The sequence below is a fragment of the Micropterus salmoides genome, unplaced genomic scaffold (genome assembly GCF_014851395.1).
Source record: "Micropterus salmoides isolate LMB-PRFRI ecotype aquatic unplaced genomic scaffold, ASM1485139v1 Ms_hic_scaffold_9, whole genome shotgun sequence".
Taxonomy (NCBI): Eukaryota; Metazoa; Chordata; class Actinopteri; order Centrarchiformes; family Centrarchidae; genus Micropterus; species Micropterus salmoides.
In genome coordinates, this window is record NW_024044681.1 from 26,877,019 (window position 1) to 26,899,080 (window position 22,062).

The 22,062-nt window shown below is 40.5% G+C and overlaps 4 protein-coding genes across 8 annotated transcripts; 1 reads left to right on the forward strand and 3 right to left on the reverse strand.

The window, feature by feature from the left end:
* Positions 1 to 1,910: 1,910 nt before the first annotated feature.
* cwc15 (CWC15 spliceosome associated protein homolog) lies at positions 1,911 to 4,326 on the reverse strand. 2 transcript variants are annotated; one of them, XM_038708357.1, is made up of 7 exons: positions 4,247 to 4,326; positions 3,333 to 3,480; positions 3,041 to 3,153; positions 2,844 to 2,941; positions 2,654 to 2,764; positions 2,345 to 2,502; positions 1,911 to 2,258 (listed from the first exon to the last, which is right to left on the reverse strand). In XM_038708357.1, the coding sequence occupies exons 2-7, from the start codon at positions 3,464 to 3,466 to the stop codon at positions 2,129 to 2,131; spliced, it is 744 nt and encodes a 247-aa protein (XP_038564285.1). In that variant the 5' UTR covers positions 3,467 to 3,480; positions 4,247 to 4,326; the 3' UTR covers positions 1,911 to 2,128. The 2 variants fall into 2 exon arrangements, with proteins under 2 accessions (XP_038564285.1, XP_038564286.1); XM_038708358.1 differs by having other exon boundaries at positions 3,333 to 3,477; positions 4,247 to 4,264.
* Positions 4,327 to 6,379: 2,053 nt separating this feature from the next.
* On the forward strand, positions 6,380 to 16,343 carry si:dkey-125i10.3 (proteoglycan 4). Of its 2 annotated transcripts, none has more exons than XM_038708360.1 (9): positions 6,380 to 6,513; positions 7,046 to 7,141; positions 7,254 to 7,365; positions 7,826 to 7,903; positions 13,985 to 14,077; positions 14,206 to 15,474; positions 15,595 to 15,657; positions 15,766 to 15,868; positions 15,977 to 16,343. In XM_038708360.1, the coding sequence occupies exons 2-9, from the start codon at positions 7,132 to 7,134 to the stop codon at positions 16,085 to 16,087; spliced, it is 1,839 nt and encodes a 612-aa protein (XP_038564288.1). In that variant the 5' UTR covers positions 6,380 to 6,513; positions 7,046 to 7,131; the 3' UTR covers positions 16,088 to 16,343. The 2 variants fall into 2 exon arrangements, with proteins under 2 accessions (XP_038564288.1, XP_038564287.1); XM_038708359.1 differs by having other exon boundaries at positions 6,382 to 6,513; positions 7,104 to 7,141.
* si:rp71-1d10.8 lies at positions 8,218 to 12,486 on the reverse strand. 2 transcript variants are annotated; one of them, XM_038708362.1, is made up of 2 exons: positions 12,164 to 12,486; positions 8,218 to 11,515 (listed from the first exon to the last, which is right to left on the reverse strand). In XM_038708362.1, the coding sequence occupies exon 2, from the start codon at positions 11,507 to 11,509 to the stop codon at positions 10,148 to 10,150; it is 1,362 nt and encodes a 453-aa protein (XP_038564290.1). In that variant the 5' UTR covers positions 11,510 to 11,515; positions 12,164 to 12,486; the 3' UTR covers positions 8,218 to 10,147. The 2 variants fall into 2 exon arrangements, with proteins under 2 accessions (XP_038564290.1, XP_038564289.1); XM_038708361.1 differs by having other exon boundaries at positions 12,168 to 12,483.
* On the reverse strand, positions 16,342 to 21,391 carry plp1b (proteolipid protein 1b). 2 transcript variants are annotated; one of them, XM_038708365.1, is made up of 7 exons: positions 21,233 to 21,391; positions 19,053 to 19,239; positions 18,792 to 18,948; positions 18,375 to 18,552; positions 18,056 to 18,129; positions 17,857 to 17,922; positions 16,342 to 17,276 (listed from the first exon to the last, which is right to left on the reverse strand). In XM_038708365.1, the coding sequence occupies exons 1-7, from the start codon at positions 21,234 to 21,236 to the stop codon at positions 17,205 to 17,207; spliced, it is 738 nt and encodes a 245-aa protein (XP_038564293.1). In that variant the 5' UTR covers positions 21,237 to 21,391; the 3' UTR covers positions 16,342 to 17,204. The 2 variants fall into 2 exon arrangements, with proteins under 2 accessions (XP_038564293.1, XP_038564292.1); XM_038708364.1 differs by lacking the exon at positions 21,233 to 21,391 and adding an exon at positions 19,614 to 19,880.
* Between the last annotated feature and the right edge of the window lie 671 nt (positions 21,392 to 22,062).

Genomic DNA, 22,062 nt, shown 5'->3' on the forward strand with positions numbered 1-22,062 from the left:
CATGCTCTGGACACTACGCTGACAGACACAGCAAACCTTCTTGCCACAGCTCGCATTGATGTGCCATCCTGGATGAGCTGCACTACCTGAGCCACTTGTGTGGGTTGTAGACTCCGTCTCATGCTACCACTAGAGTGAAAGCACTGCCAGCATTCAAAAGTGACAAAAACATCAGCCAGGAAGCATAGGAACTGAGAAGTGGTCTGTGGTCACCACCTGCAGAACCACTCCTTTATTGGGGGTGTCTTGCTAATTGCCTATAATTTCCACCTGTTGTCTATTCCATTTGCACAACAGCATGTGAAATTGATTGTCAATCAGTGTTGCTTCCTAAGTGGACAGTTTGGTTTCAAAGGAGTGTGATTGACTTGGAGTTACATTGTGTTATTTAAGTGTTCCCTTTATTTTTTTGAGCAGTGTATATACACATACATACATACAGGTGCTGGTCATATAATTAGAATATCATCAAAAAGTTGATTTATTTCAGTAATTCCATTCAAAAAGTGAAACTTGGATATTATATTCATTCATTACACACAGACTGACATATTTCAAATGTGTCGCTGTGTCTTGTTCAAGAGTGGCTTCACACAAGGAATGCACAGCTGAAACCTATTTGTCTTGCATACGTCTGTGCGTGGTTGTTCTTGAAGCACTGACTCCAGCTGCAGTTCACTCTCTGTGAATCTCCCCCACATTTTTGAATGGGTTTTGTTTCACAATCCTCTCCAGGGTGCGGTTATCCCTATTTTCATTAGTTGTCAGTTTTAATCATCACAATTAAATGAAATAAACATTTGAAATATGTCAGTCTGTGTGTAATGAATGAATATAATATCCAAGTTTCACTTTTTGAATGGAATTACTGAAATAAATCAACTTTTTGATGATATTCTAATTATCTGACCAGCACCTGTATATTGTACTACATTTTCAATCACATCCGTTACTGAGTACAAAAAAGTACCTTCTCTTGCAAGGAAAAACCATAGACTGTATATAAAAAGGGAAAAACTCGCGACCACTTTGGCTTCATGTGCAAGAGAACAGCTTCAGCAGGGTAAGCTGTGAAAAAATGTTGTATTAAGCTACTGCTAATGCAAACTGAATTTTTCCTACTGCTGCAGCTTCACATTAAAAGCATTTAACTTGCAAAACACAAGTAGACTTTTATTTTGAAGTAGTCACAGTAAATGCAATCTGTTTATAAGTGAGATCAGCGCTAACCACTGCTGTGTAGACATCAACAATGCGGCTACACAACAAGACAACCGTCTCCGTTTCCAACAGTTTGAGACAGCGGACCAATTTGAAATATTGCAGTGATAATGCTACAGTGAGGAGCAGCAGACTCAGTGAGCTGTTAAATAAAGAGCTGCAGGCGACGGGCTGCATACACCTGCACCTTCTCAGCCAGGTTAACCAACTTTCGCTGTTCGCAGACTCATGTTGTGTGAAGCTTAAAGTCGGATCATGACTGCTCACATAATTATGAAAAATACCAATAACTGCCCGACAATAGTTTGTTTAGCTGCACCAGGGGTACACCCTGGACAAGTCGCCAGTCCATCGCACGCTCAAGTAAGTTTCTGATTTATATTCCATTACCTGTTGTTTAATTTTTCAAGGTTCATGCAAGTTTCTCTTTATATTAATATAAGTAACCCATTGCGTTACAACTGATCCTTTAGGTCTTGCTCAATGAGAACTGTGCAATAAACAAATTCAGTTCGCAGACAAGACAAAATTAAGAGAAGGTACTTTAAAAACAAAGCTGTGACCACATCATTCTCCATAATGACATTGATCTCTCTCAGAGAAATGCCTTCTAAGTCATTTTAAACACCAGTCTTTGTTTATTGATTTTTTTTTTTTAAACCTACAGAAAGACACTGAATCACATTAAACAATTTTAATTTTCATAAGCTTTATTCAAAGGATGTAACTCAAACAATTTTATATACACAACATATTACGTGTTGACTGTACAAATGCTAATGCATTTGAATACAAAATGTTTTTGAATGCCATCTACCATTCTTGGGACAGAGGGCAACAGGAGGGTGGAGACCAAAATAATGAGATAAAAAAAAACAAACAATACAATTAAGACACTCTAATTCCTTTACTTTACATATTTCTCCATAAATTTCTTGTGGAACTCGGAGCGCAGCGTGTCATTAACAAAGCGTTTCTCCTTCCGCGCATCGTCTACTCCTTTGGCACAATTCTTGAACACAACATCATCATCCCACCTAGAAAGATATTAACAGATTAATTGTTAGTGGAAAGCGAATAACTTTTTTTTCTTCAAATAGACTTGTGTGTATTTATGAGATACCTTCTCTTGACCCTGAATGTATTCTGAGTCTGGCTGATCTGTTGTTGTTGTTGTTGTTGTTGTTGCTGCTGCTGCTGCCCTGCCAAATTAATCAACGGATTGCCGCTCAAAATATTCTCCATGCGAATCCTCTCCTCCTCTGCCTTTTGCTCCCGCTCCTAGGACAGGAAAATTAACAAATTCACTGAACACAAACAAGTAACATTTGCTCTTCAAACGTAATCCATGTCTTAATTTGCGGATTGCGCCGTTAGCCCGATCCTTGTGAGACAGCAGGTACCAACACGCCAGTCTGAAATTATACTTTACTTTGCGTTCTTGCTCTTCAGCCCGCTCCTTCTTGATCTTCTCCAGCTCCAACAGAAGTGCAGCAGTGTCGTCGTCATCACTATCCTCCTCAGAGTCCTCATCCTCCTCATCCTATAAACAACCAAGCATCATTGGTGAGGGGGATGAATGAGCGCTAATCACCGCTAAGTCTGGCAGTGCAGGCACTTACATCAGTGAGAGGGTCGTCAGCATCAAGGTTGGCTGCTGGGATCTGATCTAGTCTGGGTCTCTTTGAAGATGATGACGAAGATGATGATGTGGTGTGCTCTGGAAAATTAGGGTCAATGCAGTATTTAAGTAGTTGTTTTAATGGGTATAAACTTTCAAAATATACACATTAAGTCTAATATCTGCAGAAAAACCAACCTCTTGGTCCCCTTTCTCTGGTCTTTTCACGTGCTGCTACACGCTCCCTCTCCTCCAGCTCCCTGCGGAAGTCACGGGCACGCACCTCCTCAGGGGCATCCTGGGTCGGCTGCCTGAGGACGGGAGAAAATAAACAATTAAAAACACATTGCTTCCAGCATTCAGAGCCGGCAGATAGAAGATGCAGAAGGAACAGTTTAGAAAGCATCATACTGGATTTGAAACCAGCCAGCAGGGCACTCAGCAACATCCTGAATACAAAGCAAACTCCATTCATTTTTCATGTGCTGACCTGTACTTGATCTTGGTGTGACCCGGAAGATCTCGACTAGAATACTGCTTAGACAGGGCACTCAAATCCCCACCTTCTCCTTTACCCCTCCCTCCTCTTGCCGGCTCAAATGTTGGTCTTGCAGCTGTAGTCATCTTTGATGGCTCTGCTGTGGCAACACATGAAAGGAGAAAAAACACAAGCTGAAAATCAAGTAATGTTCAGAACAGTACACACCAAGGCCTGAGGACAATTATACAGGGTGGGAAAGCTAGAAACAGCTCCTGACACAAATATCTAAATCTACTTGTCAATACTGAAACAGTCGCCTACTTTAAATATAACTATCCTACATGTTTTAACCCAACAGTGATTATGGAAACTCTGAAAAATTGTGTGCAGGAGAATAAATCTTCATAATTTACAGATGATATGGTTGTGTAGTAATGTAATTGTACATCAACACTGATGAGCATTACAGTTGAGAGACCCTGGGATAATGAGTTATGCTACTGAAATCATTAATTTCCCAACTGAGGCATGAAAATTAATTAGTATATATATATTAGTGTTCATTCGTCAAACATTTAAAGGACAGAAGAACACTCATTAACAAGTTAAACAACATCGATCTATCAATAAGCGTTTCTGATTAAAAATGTTAATACCCAGGTAATTGCATTTGTGAGACCTATACCCTTTCTTGTTTTTAGTTATCGTTAAGAAACACAAGCTAACCAGTTAGCCGCTAATACGCTGCTAACAGGCTAACCTGCTCTAACCACGCTGTTTCTGAGGGAAACAATGTTATTTAGCCTCTACTGCCGACTGTGTGCCGCCAAACACACATTAAGTCGTTATATTTACTGAAATAAAACTAAAATTCAAATTATGGGCATTGTGGAGCAATGACACTTACAAAGCTGGTAACTTACCTCACGACAAAAACAGATCCGAGACCAGATGTAACGTCACTTCCCGTGGAAACCTGCGCGTGGAGAAGATGCATTCAAAAACACTCGGAATTGACACAACTCTTAAGACTTGATAAATAAATAGAACTTATTTTGATACATTTGGCTAATTAATACTTTTCACATATGTTGCTTTGATCATTGTATAGACGTCTCACTAAACAAATACTCTACGGTTTCTAAATTGAATCAGGTACTCTGCCTTTGCTAGCGAGAGCAAAGAAAGTGCCTTCATAAGAATACGCAGTGTTGTAGAAAAGATGATAGGGGGCAGATTTTTATCAGATGATGCATCAAAATCATAGACTGTATATCAAAACGATCGAAACTCAACCTGCCTTTAATCTTATCACAACTAACTCTCTACTTAGTGCATGCCTTTGATTAGGGTTCAAGGAGGTACTTTCAGTACCTACATCTCTGGATGGTTTCCTTTAATCACACAGCACAGTGAGTTTAAAGCTGGTCTTTTACCATTGTTAGTTCAGTTGAACATATGGTACTTTATAAAAGACTGTATATAAAAATATAATAACATGATCATAGCAGGTCAATTGGATGTTTTGAAAGTCACAAATCATGTTTTGACTACATTGTAACCCTAACTGCCAGGTCTTTAAGATTGTATTATGGTTACATTTCTAATGTGCAAGCTATGCAATGCAAATGCACTACACATGTGAGGAGTGTGACGAATAGAGGCCGGGAGCAAAGTAAAGCAAATTTCCAATCATTGTAATAGGCACACAGTTTATAGTTATTATTATTGTATTTTCAGGCCAGTGTAAACATCTCAAGATGAGGTCTCATTATATCACATATTTGTGACCAGTTTTCAAGGCTGTAAAACAAGGCCGTAAGGCTGTCAGAGACTTTGAGCTTAAACTTTATTTTTCTCTATTACTAGGACATTTTTCTTGCAGCCAGGTGAAACAGAGCGCACACACGCTTGAACATAAGATACATAAATCACAATGACATGCTGTCCTGTTTCTCTACAATTTTCATAGATCAATTCCCATTTCACCATGTCAGGTCTTTATGTACTGTATGTGAGCATGTCGCTCTGATGACATCCGTCTTGTTCTGATACCTGTAGGAAGGAATACTTTTTTACTGTAGATGTTGCCTCAAAGAAGCAAACCGATGAAGGACATTTGGCTGGATTCCACACGGCATTCAAATATTTTGTGTTTTTCAGGTCTTATTCTACTTTGTCAAGTGCAAATGCTCCCTCAGGACCAACCCCAAGAAAAGTGAAGCCACTGCAGAATCTATGCCAACAAATTCTTCACAGTGTGACTGTACACTATTCTGTGACCTCTTTATTTGATGTAATCTTATCCATAATATATAAACCTGGATACGTTTTTGTGTGTGTATGTGAGAGAGTGAAAGGATGTTTGCTATTAACTTTAAAATTAGCCTCCCCAATGATTAAGAAATATTTTCTCACAAGTCATGCAGATAGTTGATTCTTACAGAATTAAAAATTGCATTAAAAATAATCCACTGACCAAACTTTTCAGTTTATTAAAATGTAAAATGTCAACATTAAAAACTGAGGTTAAGGTTCAGTGTGTTGATGTGCCCGTTTCAGTTTCACTGGAGAATGTGTACATTTTGCATGGATGCATTTGATATTGAAAGGTTCTGATAAGGCAGTAGATTAAATTCCAAGCAGTTCAAGATCAGGTCTTTCTTGATTCCTAGCCTCCCCCTAATGGAACAACATGATCTTCTTTGAAGCTAAAGAGTGGAACGACACTAAAATGTTTCTTATGAAATGTCTTCATCTAATGAGCTGCGGGGGTTTAATTTCTGGCCACATTTACAGTGTGACAATATATTGACCAAGGCTAAAGTTTGTGGTTGTCACATACATTAGAAAAGCTGGAAGAACAATACATGAAAAAGCTGCTTTTATTTGGTTCTCGAGAGTTATTGTGATGGAATACATCTCCAGAATACAACATTTCACACTAAACTAAAAAACAATGGCCCCTACACCATAATTGTCATTAAAAGCAACCCACCCATCCACTCGATCAACCTACATAGCAGCATCCAGGTGCAACACTTTAGACCAGGAGGGGGTGGAATCTGAAATGACAGTGGGTGGGGACTCGGGTTGAAGTGTCTCTATCTGCCTGCCTGCGCGAGACACACATCCAGAGGAGGCTTGACACCACTCTACTCCGACGTGCTGAAACAGCTGACCTGAACAGGTGAGAACACAATATGTTGCAAGATTGGACTTCACACTAGTTCTGATTTCATGTTCAGTGACTATGCAGGGGCAAGGGCTCATTACAAAGTCAGAATTGCTGTCATTTTCTATGCATAATGAATTTGACCTGGCTAATTGCTGCTGGCACATCTCCAGTGAGACTCATCATGCGAGATTAAAACACTAAGTGCAGGTCAAAATGTTAACAGGAGCTCCAAGAGAACACAGACACAATGCACAGTATGAGGAGACATGACACTGTAAACACAGGGCTGGTTAGAATTCTCAGCAAAAGAGTGGATAGTGAATCTGATTGAACAGTACATAGTTGTCCAGAATGGTTAATACTGTCACAAATGATCAATTCTTTCACATTCTGTATGAGTTGTTGAATGCAGGATTACAGGTTTTGAATGAAATGCTGGGTCTTTGAACCGATCTGAGGTCTCTGGTGAGAATATGAGACAGACGGGGAGCAGATACAGTCCACAGCACATCAAAATTTTACCATTAATGTTTCCTTTGAACAGATGTCTTGATAAAAAACAAACCTGGAATACATTTTTCACCTTTAAATAATTTCATCAGGTAGAACATCTGAGAAAAGATCAGCATCATGTCAAAAGGTAAGTCACATTTAAATTCAGTTTTCCACCCGTTCATAAGATTAAATATGCTATGCAAGTATTGTTGGTATGCAGTACTGACAGAAAGTGTGCGTATGTGTGTGTGTTGTAGATGTTGATAGAAACCAGGTTCTTCAAACCACCAGGGTGCGGACTACACTGAAAAACGACGTCAGTTGGATCCAGAAATCAAAAGAGAAAAAGGAAGAGCATCACACTGCAAGGTATCCTCAGCAGTTAAGATGCAACATTAAAAATGAAGCGTTAAAGCTGGGAGAGGTAACGTTGGGGAACTAGGAAGAGTCAGCTAGATGTTGATAGCATCGAAACAAAAAAATTGTAGAGTGCACACAGGTGGACACGTAGGCAGGTAGACAGGCAGGTAGGCCAGCATTACAGTCCTGTGACAGCCAGGATTGTTTTCATTTTTGTGCTTGAGCATATGATTCATTGATTGCCATTGGGATGTAAAGAGATGTGAGAAGTAAATTGCGTACCCCAGCTTTAATTTAAAGTAACAAGTCATTGAATCACATAACATTGTTACAAACCTGATTCTGGTGCTATCTTGCTTTCCTGCGTTAGTTTTTGTATGTCCTACCTCACAAGCACTGACTTTTTGAGAGAGAGAAACGATGCAACAAATATGCTGCACATTCACAAACAACTTCTTCTGTCTTGCAGGAAACAAAACGTTGTGGAGACCAAACCCGTCTCAGTCAGACAGAAGGCATCTGTCCTGTCCACAGACAGCAAATTCAAGTGAGTGCGACAGTATACATACTGAAATATGTGAATGATACTATTTTTAAAAAAAAGGACAAAAATCCTGATTGTGCAGTGCATGTCAAAAACCATGTGACCGCCCCAAAAGAGGCCTTGTTACGTCACACTGAGCTGTAGACTCTGTTTAAAGGCGATCTGTTTTACAGTACCAGTTTTTTGAACAAAATAACAAATGCAATACCAAAGATTTGGTTTGATTTTCGTGCTTTTCCTCAGTCACTAGTAAATGTTGGAAGTCATTGTGTCTGAAGTAGGTGCTTATTAAATTACTAATTTCTGACAAATAGTCATTCTTCTATGTATTTTATTAAGAATGTGTCTGATTTTTGGGTTGAAAATGCAGTCAAGCAAGAAATGACACCATGTGATATTTGATTATGCCTATTAGACCCATTGCTATACAAGGAACAATGTGGTGTCAGTTCTGAAACTCAAACTGAAATTCTCCTTTGTCTATGTTGTGTCAGTGAACAAAAACAATAAAATGTAAACGCTTCAGGCACAAATGATCATCATGATTTTAACATATATAAACACTTCGCCCTGGACAGCTGCCTCCATAAAGACCCACAGAACACTGCAGGGTTACCTGTGCTTTAGCTGGTCGATAAAGTGTTAATCTGAATACAAGTCTTCCGGAAATTATTTCCCATCGAAGCACACAACTCCTTTCACACCTGTTTATTTGCCATTCAATTCCAAATCATTTCAGCTTTTTAATGAATATTATAAATTATAAAATAAATATAAATCAGTTTGAGCTGTGTAAACATTTTGCCATGCATCAGTTTTTTGTGATTGTGTGTTACAGGCTCAGTGTGTAAGTTTTAGTGGCATTTAGTGGTGAAGGTTGTGAATTGCAACTAAATTGCTGTCACCACTGATCCCTCCCTTTGAAAGCGCATAGTAGAAGCTATGGTGGCTGACACGCTGTGTTGGCTCTTCTGCTAAATACTACGTGTGGTCCTCCAATTTGTCCAAATTTCACATCTCTTCATACTTTTAACAAACCAGACTATTACTACTTCTTCTTCCTTGTACATATTCAATGTAGTGACAAAACAGGCTCTGTAGTGCAGTTTGTCTGTTTGAGCTACTGTAGAATAATGGTGGTAAACAGATGTAAACATCCATTGACTATTTACACAGTGAGTATGATTATTGATATATGCAGTAGTGTCCCCTGCCTGTGTAGTGTTGTCAGCTGTACCTGTTGCATTGATATTATATCACCTGACTTGAACATGTACACGACAAACACAAGTACAACCCCCTTTAGTAAATTATTAAGCTTATGGACACATTTGTGCTGTAAGAAATTATTTTACTCTGTTTTCCCTGCAGGGACCATTCTTCTGTGTGAATAAATATTCCTTTTGTAACTACTTAATGAATCAAGTACATTCAGAATACGCAAGTAAAGGAATAAGAGATTCACAGCTGAACAGAGTTCAAAGACATGTTTCCGTTTCCCTTCGATCAGTATAAAAAAAAACAGTTAACCCCTCGTGTTTCACAGCAGGCTTGAACACCACAAAGGAGAATCAGTTAGTAACAAGTTTTATGAGTAGATCTTCTCCTTATTATCCAACTACATTTTCACAATGTACTAGTTCATGTAATGATGCAAACTCAAACAACATAACACTTGTTAACAATCTGTCAATCAGAACAGAATTAGAAAGCTAGCTCACAGCAGACACCTTCTAGACTTACTGACTAGGATCCACCAATGAAGAAATCAAGCACAACTTTGTCTCTGTTCGTACTGCTTGATGTTAATTAGCTTAGCTAGCTGACACAGAAAATGACAGAGCTAAGGTTAATTTGTTGTACAGCAGTAGTTCTTTTTAGCTTGGGATCCCCTAAAATAAAGCAGAGTCTACATCTGATCCCTCCTCACAGGTTATGGCCTTAATTTGGACATGTATCCAGAATTTCACAAGAAAAATGCAATAAATAGAGAAATTCAATTTTGTGCATCAGAAATTGATATTTTTCTTTCTTATTGCCCCCCTACTCCATCCCCCCCATGTTTGGGAACCACTGTTGTGCAACATTTTTACTCAACTTCTAAATCTGACTGTTGGCATGTAATTAACACACCCCTTTCTTCTGGCAAGCTAACAAACGGGGCGCTCTGCAGGGAGGCCGGGGGAGATGGTGCACGATACTCAAGCAGGAGTGAACTCATTCAGTATTGCAAATGATAGAACCAGTTCATTTAGGTTTAGTTAAATGATCCTGAATGACAGCTGCCTGATATTCTTGGGTAGTAATGAGTTCGGAGGAGGGTCCAGCAACTGTGAGGTCTCCTACAGTGTGCACACCCTGTACTGATGTGGACAAAGAGGGTCCAGCTGCTGGGCCCATGCTGTGCGATGGCATTAAATGACCCTCTGTGATGGTGAAGTGGTCCAGTGGGTAGATGCCACATTTCCTGAAGCCTTCTTTCACAGTCCTAATGCCCTCCTCCTCCTTCACTACCTGATACGTCCCTTTAAATACACCTGAGAACTCCTTCTTACTGACTGCGAAGTGAGTATCAGTGGCACAACCATCACCTGTGAGGGCTGCAAAACGCTGCTTCAGGAGAACAAAGAGACCAGCGTCGAGTGGCTGCAGGATGTGAGAGCAATGAGGCGGAAGGCACAGAAGGATGACGTCCTCTTTACGAGCTGCTTCCACCACCTCAAGGTTCACAGCAGACTTGTGTCCGTCAAAAATCAGCATCAGCGGACGCTCCTTCGGTGCGTGCAGGAGAAAGTGTTTGAGAAACCATTTCTTAAAAAGCTCTGAGTTGATACAGCCCGAATCTGACCATCCATAGAGGGCATTTGGAGGTCCTTGTGTCTTGTAACATACTCCCCCTGGATAGGCCTTTGAGTAGACAATAAATGGGGGAATGTCCTCTCCAGCTGCGCTAAAGCAAGCCAGGACGGAGATGTGGTCTCTCAAGCCTGGTGTTGGCTTGTAGCCCAGACTGGCAGATTTGGGGAGAATCACTCTCTTCCTGCCCAGCTGGAAGCCTGTTTCATTGCAGTTAAAGATTTGGTGAGGCTTGTGTCTGAGCCCACGAGCGTCCACGACAGTGTTCAATAAATTAATAAACTGATCCACTGCTTCCTTCCTCACACATGCGGTCCTCCCACGGACAACATTGTCTGCTGGCTGAATGGCAATATTCTTTTCTTGCCGTTTTCTAAAATTGAGCCACCAGGTCTGGCCTAGTTTAGAAAATGCCACCCTCCGGTGCTGCCGCTTATAAATGGATGAAGCAAAGGACACCAGCTGTTGTTTAGTCAGTGGGAATCCATGCTTGGACATGTATAAAGAGAACTCCACTAACAGCTCCTCGTCTGCAGATGTTATAAGCTGAGCGGGCCCGCTGCGACTCCCTGGTGTCACCCGTCCACTGACTCTGTCCCCCAGTGAAGATTTAGGGACTCCAAACTCCTTGGCAGCCTGTCTCACCGTGCACCTTCCCGACTTTACCTCGATTAGTGCACGCTCCATGGCCTCCTCTGTCCACTTCTTCTTCTTCTTCCTCCCGATCTTGTCAAGATGATTTCTTGATGGCATTTTTTTCTAGGATGGCACAGGAAATGCAGGCATGAAGCATTAAACAAATACGATACACACAACAAATCAGCCTAATTATAAACATGTCTTATGAAAATCGCACAACTCATTTATTCTGTTTATGAAAACAGCCCTTTCTCCATCCATACTATAATGTTACAGGTCAAGTTCGAGATGTAAAATACCTGCAATGCTGTCAAGTCAAACTAGAATTTGAAAAACATGGAGTGTAAAAAGAGGTTAAGGTTTTGTTTCATAGCCGTTTAATTTTATTTATTAAAGCAAAAGAGGAGATTTCACACACATACGACTTTTCAACACTCAACACTCTCCATGTCAGTCCAGGTTTAACTTGAGTGTTTGGTCTGGAATTGGTTGTTGTCTGTTTTATATAGCACTAGCGTATAAAATAAAAATCTGTATGCTTTTCTAACGTTATCTTGTAACTGTCGTTAAGTGGCGTAAGAAATCAGCCGAGGGATATTATTAGCCCTGACATGATGAAGTTTAATTTCCCCTTAACACGTGAATAGGAAGTTAACTTCAGGTTCATTCGGGTATTAAAATGAGACTGTAAGTTACTTGTACTTTCTGACACCTTCAAATCTCTTCTTATGCGTAGAGAAACCTGTTAAAATATCGTTACCAACTGACTTACTGGTCTTGGGGAGTCGTCGTATTAACTTATTGGGGGACAGAAGACGTCCTGTGTTGTTTGTGACGCTGCGCACCGGAACGTTAATTATTGTTTGTAAACTACAGTCAGGTGAAGTCTGGTGGTTTTTCAGACAAAATTACTGTTAAAAACACAAAACAAGCTGCGGTGTTCAGTCTACAGTCGCCACTACATGTCTGTCGGATACATAAAGTTGAAATTACGCGGTAACATTCCCACCAGAACCGCATTCAGTCCTGCCTAGCATGAACTGCTACATCACAAGCCGAACAGCGGCAACAGAACCGGAAGAGAAGTGACGCTGTTTTCAAAATAAAAGTAGTCAACTTCCCGTTACAAGAATAAGTGTCCAACTATACAGTCATTATGCGGATAAAATCAACACATTGTATCACAATACTGACTTATGGCAAAAATAGAAAATAGTAAAGAATAAAAAAAACACATTCTAGCAAGCAAAAAACAAACAACAACAACAAAAAAAACACATTAAGGCCAAGGTTTCCACAAAGATAAGGAAATTCAGGGATAGGGAAATTCAGGTTGACACAGCAGCACAGAAAAATGTAAAAGAACAGATACAATCAAAGTAGAATCAGTAACATTCTACGTATAGCCTATGTATAAATATATACACACACTGTATACTCACTAAATAAATCAATGTATAATTAACATTCTATGTAAATATTTAATGTTTTGGTGGTTTTGGATATTTCTGGTGGTAAATGTTGTGTAACACAATCTTACCTAATTAGATATAAAAGCTTTTGTGTCATTTCTGAGGAAAACGTGTGATGTGAGTTGTAGACACTGTGGCATTTAATTTGAATCAAGAGTTCCCGTCACTAAACATGAAATGAAACAATTCACATGCTTTTATTTTAGTGTGTACAGGTGTACCACCACTTAGTAATCTATCAAGAGTAACATTATTATCAAGCTGTTTTGCTACTGCAGGCATTATTCACTCTAGTCCAATTTTGTTTGAGGCATGGACTGGGACTAAATTGTCTCATGCATGTAACAGGATCATATTCCTTTTTCAAGAGAATAACTCCACCACCTCACTTCAGTGCAACGTGTTTGGTGGTATTTACATTGGTAATAAACATTGTGTTGACATTTAAGGCTCTATTCGTCAGCTTTGTTTCATCAATCAATGTGGCTGGCTCTATTGTTCTACTCAGCTGGTGTCCTATATTTTAGTAATTTGTTGTGCTCATCCTCCAGTGCATGTCCGACTATTTGTGCAACATTTTTTGTGTAGTTTTATAGATGAACCCCTTCTGAAACTGCTTAAACTCCTGACATCCGATCATTTATTGCTGACGAGGTTTTATCTGTTGATACTATAATCAGTAAGAAAGTAAACGTTTTGCAAGTCACCTGACACCAATTACATTATCCCTTGTATAAAAGATTCTTTCAACTATCTCAGTATGGAGCATTTAGCATTTAGAACTAAAGTAGTTTACAGCTGATTAAATCTTTAATTGGTTGTGAAGAATTAAATAGAAATATATATAATTTGCTATTGTTATTCTGCTATGTTATAAATGCCAAGGTTCTTCTTAAGGTGTGAATATTATTCTTTTCTTGTAGATCAGTAGCTTCTCCACTGAGTCCTCCTCCCTATATGCTCCCTGTGTGCTGAATTTCAATTAAAAAGTGTGCAGACTATGATCTACTTGTTTCAAGTTTTGCAATATTAATCTCACTCTGAACGTTGAAACCAAATATTGACTGTTGCTAGGTGTATGTGTTTTACAGTGTTATTATTTTCTGTTCTGTTGTAGTGATTCGGCTAATCAGGCAATTGGTGCAGATATTCCTCCCCGAAAAGATGCTCAGCCTGAGGGGTCAACAGTGGAATCCACAGACGATACAAAGTTAGTATATTAGAGCATCTCTCCATTGACTGAAACTGCAAGTATGACATTTAAAGGTGCTGAGTGTAGGGATTTTGTTCATATGTCTTTTTTGCATAGTTGGGAATAAGTACCTTCCTCTGTTACAGGCCCCAAGCACCCATAAAAGAACATATCAAATATGATAAGGCACAACCAGAAAAATCAGTTACCAACACACCTGAAAAAAAGAAGGAAGAATATGCTGACACAGCAGTTAATCTGTCAGATGTGAAACACATCTCTGCAGAGGTTCCATCAGTTTCTTCAACAAAGAAAAATCCAGAGTGTCCTGTGGGCCTGGGTGAACAGCCAGTTGCCAACACAACAGCAGAAAACAAGCAAGAATATGTTAATACAACTGACCAGTCAAATGAAAAACACAGTGAGGATAAGGTCTCTGCAGATGCTCATGAAGATGTTGTTGCAGAAACCTCTGCTGTTGCTGGCACCGGAGAGAGTAAAGACACTGCTGATGTCCATGCTGGGCTTGCAGTTGAACTGAGACCTCAAGAGGAACCTTCAACCAAAACAGAGTCAGCAGGTGTAGAATCACCTGTACAACCTGCAGAGGGGAGTCCTCCAAAACAGGCTGCAGAAGAAATTGTTGAAGCTGTAGCTGAGGTTGTGGTGAAGTCATTGCCTGACAAGAGTGATGCAATTATTCCAACACCAGTGAAACCAGTCCCTGGTTTATTGGTAGAATCTGTATCCAAATCACCCTCTGAACCTGCAGCTAAAACCGCCACAGAGGGGAGCTGTGTGAAAGGTCCACCAGAACAGGTTGCTGTAGAGTCATTGCCTGGGACTCCTACTGTCACTGATGTCTCGGGAGAAGAGGTTGCTCTCCAAGACAGGATGGAACCAGTCCCTGGTTTATTGGCAGAGTCTTTATCCGAATCACCCACGCAACCTGCTGCTGATACCGCTACAGAGGGGAGTTGTGAAAAAGGTCCCCCAGAACTGGCTGCTGGGAAAACTGTCAATGCTGTTAGTGAGGTTGCCGTGGAGTCAACGCCGGAGACTCATGCTGTCACTGATGCTTCAGGAGAAGAGGCTGCTCTCCAAGACAGAGTGGAACCAGTCCCTGGTTTATTGGCAGAATCTGTATCCGAATCGCCCACGCAACCTGCTGCTGAAACTGCAGTCAAGTCTGTGGAGTGTAAACTTGTGTCTGCAGCCTCAACAGAGCCTGTTTTAAAGAACAGAGCTGAAATAGCTGAGCGTGAAGTCCAGCCTGTTGATAACACTGTTGTCATGCACAGCATTGAGCCAACAACTAGGACTGCAGCTGAAGCTGCTCCTAAACCTCTGAAAGATCCAAAACAATCTCTCACCAAGGATACAAAACTGAACCAACAGTCTGATAATACCAACAAGTGAGTAAGCTCTTAACAAAAGGAACCACCTCACATTTACTGTTTTTCATATATTATTCTGATGTTTTCACTTGTTGAGTAAAATGGATCTCATTGTTTGCTGATGACAATTTTTTGTAGCTCTGAAATGTTTCAAAAGCCCGTGGAGGAGCTGCAGTCCACACAAACTCGGAATAAGACCAGGTAATGTCTCACTTTAAAGACAACACAATGTTGCATTTCAAACATTATGTATGTTATGCAAACACTAACAAAGGTGATAATCTTTTTAACACTTTGTCTCTACCACAGGCATAGCAAAGATGTTTGTTCATTCTGTGACAAAATAATTGAGGGATATGTCAAGATCAAATTCAGTGAACCTCTGGTGCAGTGCCACCCTGACTGTCTAAAGGTTTGTTCTGTCTTCTTCTTTAACTGTTAGAAACACACTGGATATCTGTGGTTATATACTGAATGACTGCATGAATGCTAAATGTTAATATTGTGTATGTTTTTGCAGTGTGGTGTGTGCGCTAAGGCCCTGGGAGATATGCTGACCCCCATGTTTTTGCTTAACCAAGTGATCCAATGTGATGGCTGCTTTGCAAAAGCTCTAAGACCTAAAGCCTAACTGGGACAAATATGTCATCAGAGAAGACCCAAACCATACTGTGATTAATGTGTTGTTGGGGGTGGGAACTCACCACTGTTGCCTTAAGCCTGTATTCTGTCTTTTGAAAGAATTTCCCTACTGAAAGTTGTTTAGGATATAGTGTATTGTCAGGATTAAGCATTCTATTAGGAAAAGGTTTGGTAGCATATCATTGTAACAACTGCCAAAGAACGTACTGTATACTGTTAAAATAAAATCACAAATTACTGCTGCAGATTTTAATCATTTAATCAGCCTTAATTTCAAATAAGCAGACACAACTCAACCCAGCTCAGTAAGTAGCAGGGCTACACATCAAACTCCAGTCACCTGGAGGCACGTTATTGAAGCATCAACACCTCAGTAACATAAAAACAGCTTATTTTAAGCAGTAAACAAAAAGCCTCCAGGAAAATGGAAGCACATCTTTGTTTCTCACCCTTACACAGTGGCAAAAATGCATTATGAGTGAATGCAAGGTACATTTATTGTAAGTGAAAGCACAAAGGGAGATGGGAGGATACACCTAACCCTTGCAGAGAACTTTGGTACATTCAGCTACTCTTTATTAAGTTCACATGATGTTGATACACAAGTTGGTGATAATGAGGCAACAACAAAATCATATTCACAACCAAAATTATGCATCAGTAAACACTGAAGGAGGGGCATGCAGTTATGATTTGCGAGGTGAGCTATCATTGCTCTTAATTATTCATGAAACGTCATACATCAAAATCCGACAACAGCGTCAGCACCACTGAAGCTTCGCAAAAAGGATAAAATGAGAGATACAACCTGCGACAGGAAAATGAACAACAAAGCTAAGAGAATCATCTGAGAGGAGGATTTGAGGGGGAGGCCTGAGCTTGCTGCTGGGTGTGAATTATCTTCATCTCTCTGTCTGTTGTTCATACAAAATAGTGATGAGAATCATTTGTCTGTTATTGGACACGTCTAAAGAAATACTATAGCAGATGATCCAGGTGTGGAATTTGCTGTCTCCCGGTTGATGAGTGGAACTCTAATGTTGAATGTGTTGACTGTCCCTCTCATAGCCGGAGGATGGGGTTGACTGGGACAAAAGGTGTTGCACTTAGCGGACACCTTTCCTGCCCAAGAACCGCAAAACTGCATAGTTGTAGGTGGTGGCAATCATATACAGAAACTGCAAAGGAAGACGATTGAGGTAGAGGTGGGGAGAATAAGAAGGAAAAAAGATGAAAATATGGAAAAATCACCCAAATGACATTATTTTATTACTTACCTCGAGTGATATCTAGTCATGTCGGTAGTTTTGGTTTGGAGTTGAATTTATGAGATTTCTGCTGACCCAATACAAACAAGGTGACTTTTGGTTGTGGTGCGCACAGCACTGAAAACAGACCTACCAGTTTAGTGTCCCTGTTACTCTTTATAATCCACACTGCTGTGAACAGTGTTGGTAGGAACTATTTCCTTGGTAGAAAATAATTCTACTGAATAGCCATGCCTGGAAAGAGATGTTGCTGAATTTTTCCCCTGAAGTTTTCAAAACTTTGAGTGCCACAAACAAAATGTAATTCACCGTTGTATTAAGGTATTCAGTACTTTGGTCAACTGTTGTTTTTAAATATGCACTTTAAATAAAGTTGAATTGGATTGGAAGGTGGCAGCAATCAGAGACAAATATCTCAAAATCTGGCCATATAAAACCAAAACTATCTGCATGGCTCAATGAAGCTAAATGTACCAAAGCAATTGCTTACCAGTGCTAAGAGAGTGACCCCGGCACCAGCAAATGCAGCTATGTACAAGTCATAGGTGACGTAGAACTGTAAGACATATCAAACACAGGTTAGATTAATATATATTTAGAGAAGTAACCAAATCTAACAACTTTAATGTGAGGATGCTGACAGGTAATACTGATCTGTGTAAATAGGAATATTGGATTCATCTACTCACTTCGCTGGTTTTGCAAATAGATGCCAAGGTCATTCCACAAACCTTGCCTGGCATTGCATTCCAAGGGAGTAGACCTTAAATGAAGACATGACGTAAGTATCTCCCATTGCTGAATCATGATGGGTTATGACTCATTTAAGTTCCTGCCCGCATAAAGCATATCAGGGACACAGCAGCAAAGAAATTAAGATAAAGGTGTAGTTATCTTCATTATTTCAACAACCAGTTTTGCAGCCACATGATTAATTCATCGCTTCCACAGACACATTAAAATTCTCATCAGGTGGACATGCGGTCAGTCATTATAAGAGCAACGCACCATACTGCCTGGCGTCCATGCAAATCCAGCCGTGCTGATTAATGCTGGGGGTTGTTTCAGCCAGGATGTTGATGTCGTGGCAGGTCTGCTCCATGTTGAACAAGAAGAAGACTGGGATAGCAGTGAAGGCAAACACTGCCAGCCAGATGAAGGCCAAGATGTACGTCACTATGATAAACTGGTGAAATAAGAAGTGCAGCACGTAAGGTCACAGGAATGTGGCTTAGGAGCTTAGGTTTCAGTGTGATAAATGTGGTGTCATTAAATCAGCTATCAACCATAATTCATGGTCCTGTTTAGAAATTGAATAAACAAAGAACATTTAATCGAGCTCTGGAGCTAAAACAAACCAGTATTCAGCATCTTAATCTGACGTCATATTTCCCCACCTCTTTACCCCCTCGCCCCCGTTCTCACCGTCAGGCTGAGGCAGCGGCCGCATTGGGTGCTCCTGAATTCCCCAAAGGTCTGCTTGACAGCGCTTGTGGTGTAGAAACCCTCGGCCAGCAGCAGGATACCATAGAGGAAGAAAAATGATGCTAGGCCATAGATCACATACTGGAAGTATTTGATACTGGGATAGTCACAGGGAGAGATCAGGTCAAACAGTAAAATCAAACAATTCTTCTTAAGAGGTCAAAAATCATAATTCAGAGAATTTATTGAAGTGTCACTCACAAGGAGGCCATAACCACAAAGTCCTGAACGTTGCGGGCGAAGTAAGTCTCAACCAGGACTTCGGTCTGGGTCAAAGCTTCGTGCCCACAGCCACAAAACATTGCCATGCCAGCATAGCACAGCAAGGTGGCCACCAGGGATGGGTAGGGCACTGCCCCAATGCACCGGATACAGCAATCATAACAACCTGAGGGGGCATAATATATCAGCACACAGGCGGCACACACCGCACATATAACCACACAACACATCTACGCCACGGTGGGGATCTCTTTTACTGTGGGGGAGCTATGAAAAAGGCCTCGTTCTGTCTGCAAATCCATGAGCAAACGCCAAAAACCCCACCAACAGGCAAGAAAGCAACAGAAAAAAAATTAGACAGCAGTGACAAACAAGAGTTCAAGCAGCGATTCCCAATAAAGCGTCCAAACAAAAGCAGTCACCACTGACTTCACGGCATTCTCAAGCACTTCTTCCAGTGTAAGCTGCGCTGTTGAAGCAGGTAGCAAATATCCATAGTGTTAATAAATGCATTGGCAGAAATGGGATAGAGGAAAGCACCTAAGGCTTTGCAAAGCCAAGGCTGCCTGACCGGAAACATTTGCTGCTTCTGATCCTGTACTCCGCAACAAGAATGATCCCAATGCCAACCCCTGATGTACAGTCCTGCCTACAAGGTATTGCTACTGTAAAATAAGCCTTTCCTCGCAGATTTCATCCGTATGTGAAAGCTCCTCTGCCTGTACCAACACCTCACAGCTCAGCCCCTACTAATTCGGGTCCTGCCCTCTTTTCTTCTGCAGTCACAGGCGTCACCAGGGGAGCGAGAGATGGTGGTGAAACACTGGCTTTAGGGGCCTACAGGAACAGCTTTCTCTTTGTGGCTGCAGATACAAGATCCATTGTCTTTGCCATGATCAGGAGGAACAAAGGGCAGCGATGTCAAACAAACAAAGACCATAGTGCCACAATACACACACACACACACACACACACACACACACAGACACACACACACAGTAGTATGTGGTGGCAGAGGGGTCACCAGGACCGCCTTAACACCACTGGCAATGTCGCTATTCTGGCCATCCTCCATCCACAGCTGGCTGAGACTGGTACCATGGCACGGAGTGTCAATGGCGGCGGGGGCTGGGTTCAAGTGTTCAAAGAGTGGGTAGAAGCATATTGAACAAGACTGGCAATTTGAATATCTTCACCACAACAACAACAACAACAACTCCACTCAAGATTTGTCACTATACAGAGTGGTGCCTAAACTATCTCGCTATGATAAAACATTCTGATCATTTCAAAAATTATATGATTTTAGTTTGAAGGAATCGAGGATAAGTTGAGCAAAATGCTAGTGAAATATAAATAGTAACAGCAGGAAGACTGCTAGAGTCCCATAAATAATAGTGCCTGCTGATACCCACGCATCAGCTGTGCCCTGCTGCAGTAACAGTGGTTACAGTGATAGAGTGATACAGGCCTTCACAGCTTCTATTTGAATTCAGTGCAAAAGGCATTAATGCATTTACAGTAAATGCCAGATAATCAGTCAAGTAGACTAGAAAGCTGTAAAAAGCTGTAGAAATGTGTGAAAGTTAACACACAAGCTTGCAAGTGAGAAAAAAATGGTTAGCAGAAGTTTGGGTCTGCAGTTCTCATAGAGATTTGCTAATTTATGCCCATGACACATGGGGGAGTATCTGACCTCTTTCACATGAATGACCTGGCATGACCTTGGCATGATGAGAGTCACTGCCCATCTCTGACACTATGATTCCAGTCTTATTTATGGTCAAAAGGGGTTAGAGGAGGTAATGAGGAGTTCTTCCTTTATTTAAAAGTAAGTAATCCCAGCTGAGCCCATGTGCTGTTCTTGTTTCTGTCTTCTGAAATCATTATTGAATGACAAACAATATCATATACTAGGAACAAGGGCAAAATGTGAATCAGTAGTAAATTAATAATCCATATGTGGATATCAAAATACTTTTTATAAATGACAACACATGGTTAAAGCGGTAAATCTTGCCCACAGTGCATGAGCGCAATGTGATGTGTAAGGACAGAAAGGACATATTAAAGGCAACATTAGTAAGTTATTGAAATCCACATTTTCAAATCACATCAATAAGAGATGATAAGAGTTATTAAAAATTCTGTGCACTCACCCATGTCCAGAAAGAAATGCAGGGGTTATTGAAGTTTTGCTGGGTGGCTTTGTGTCTGTGATATGAGGATATGAGAAGTTATTCCCCGCCACTCCTATATGAATCTGACTCGCGCTTTTGTCTCATCAACAATAGATAGACCACATCTCCCAGAGTCACATCTTAAAGTCACAAAGTCCCATTTCAGCTGCCAGTCATTATTTATAGAGCCATGGGTTCAGGAGTGGGGACAGAGAGCTGCTCACAGTTTCCAATATGAGTTTTCTTCTTGGAATTTCTGATATTTACTGTTAGTTAACTGTTAATACTTTATATGCTAAAATATAAGTAATAATTAAAGCCTTTGCATGCACACTTTAAAATTAAATTATATTTTAGTATGTCAGCCACAAAGAATAAAGATTAAATCAGTTTATACACTTTGGCCAGTTGGTCAGTTTATAGGGAATTTTGGGGGAAATGTGTACTGTTTTCTTTATACTATCTGTATAATATATGATGTTCTTAATATGCACAATGCAAATTAACTAACACAACTATCCAGAGAGTTTAACATTTTTTTTTAAATTTTATTATTGTGCACTTTCATTTGTAGGGTGTATTTCATTAACTTTCAATAGTCCATCTGTTAATGGTCCACATGAATGTGCCGCCTATCTGCACACACACATGCTAGATGTCAGCAAGATACAATGGTCTGAGGGTCCTCAGGGCTGCATCTTCAGAAACACAGCCATTAGAGGTGTGCACAGACAAAAGAGTGGTATAAATCTAAAAGCCAGTGACTGACATCGATGAAGTTGACTAACAAGGGTGACATTGACGGTCAG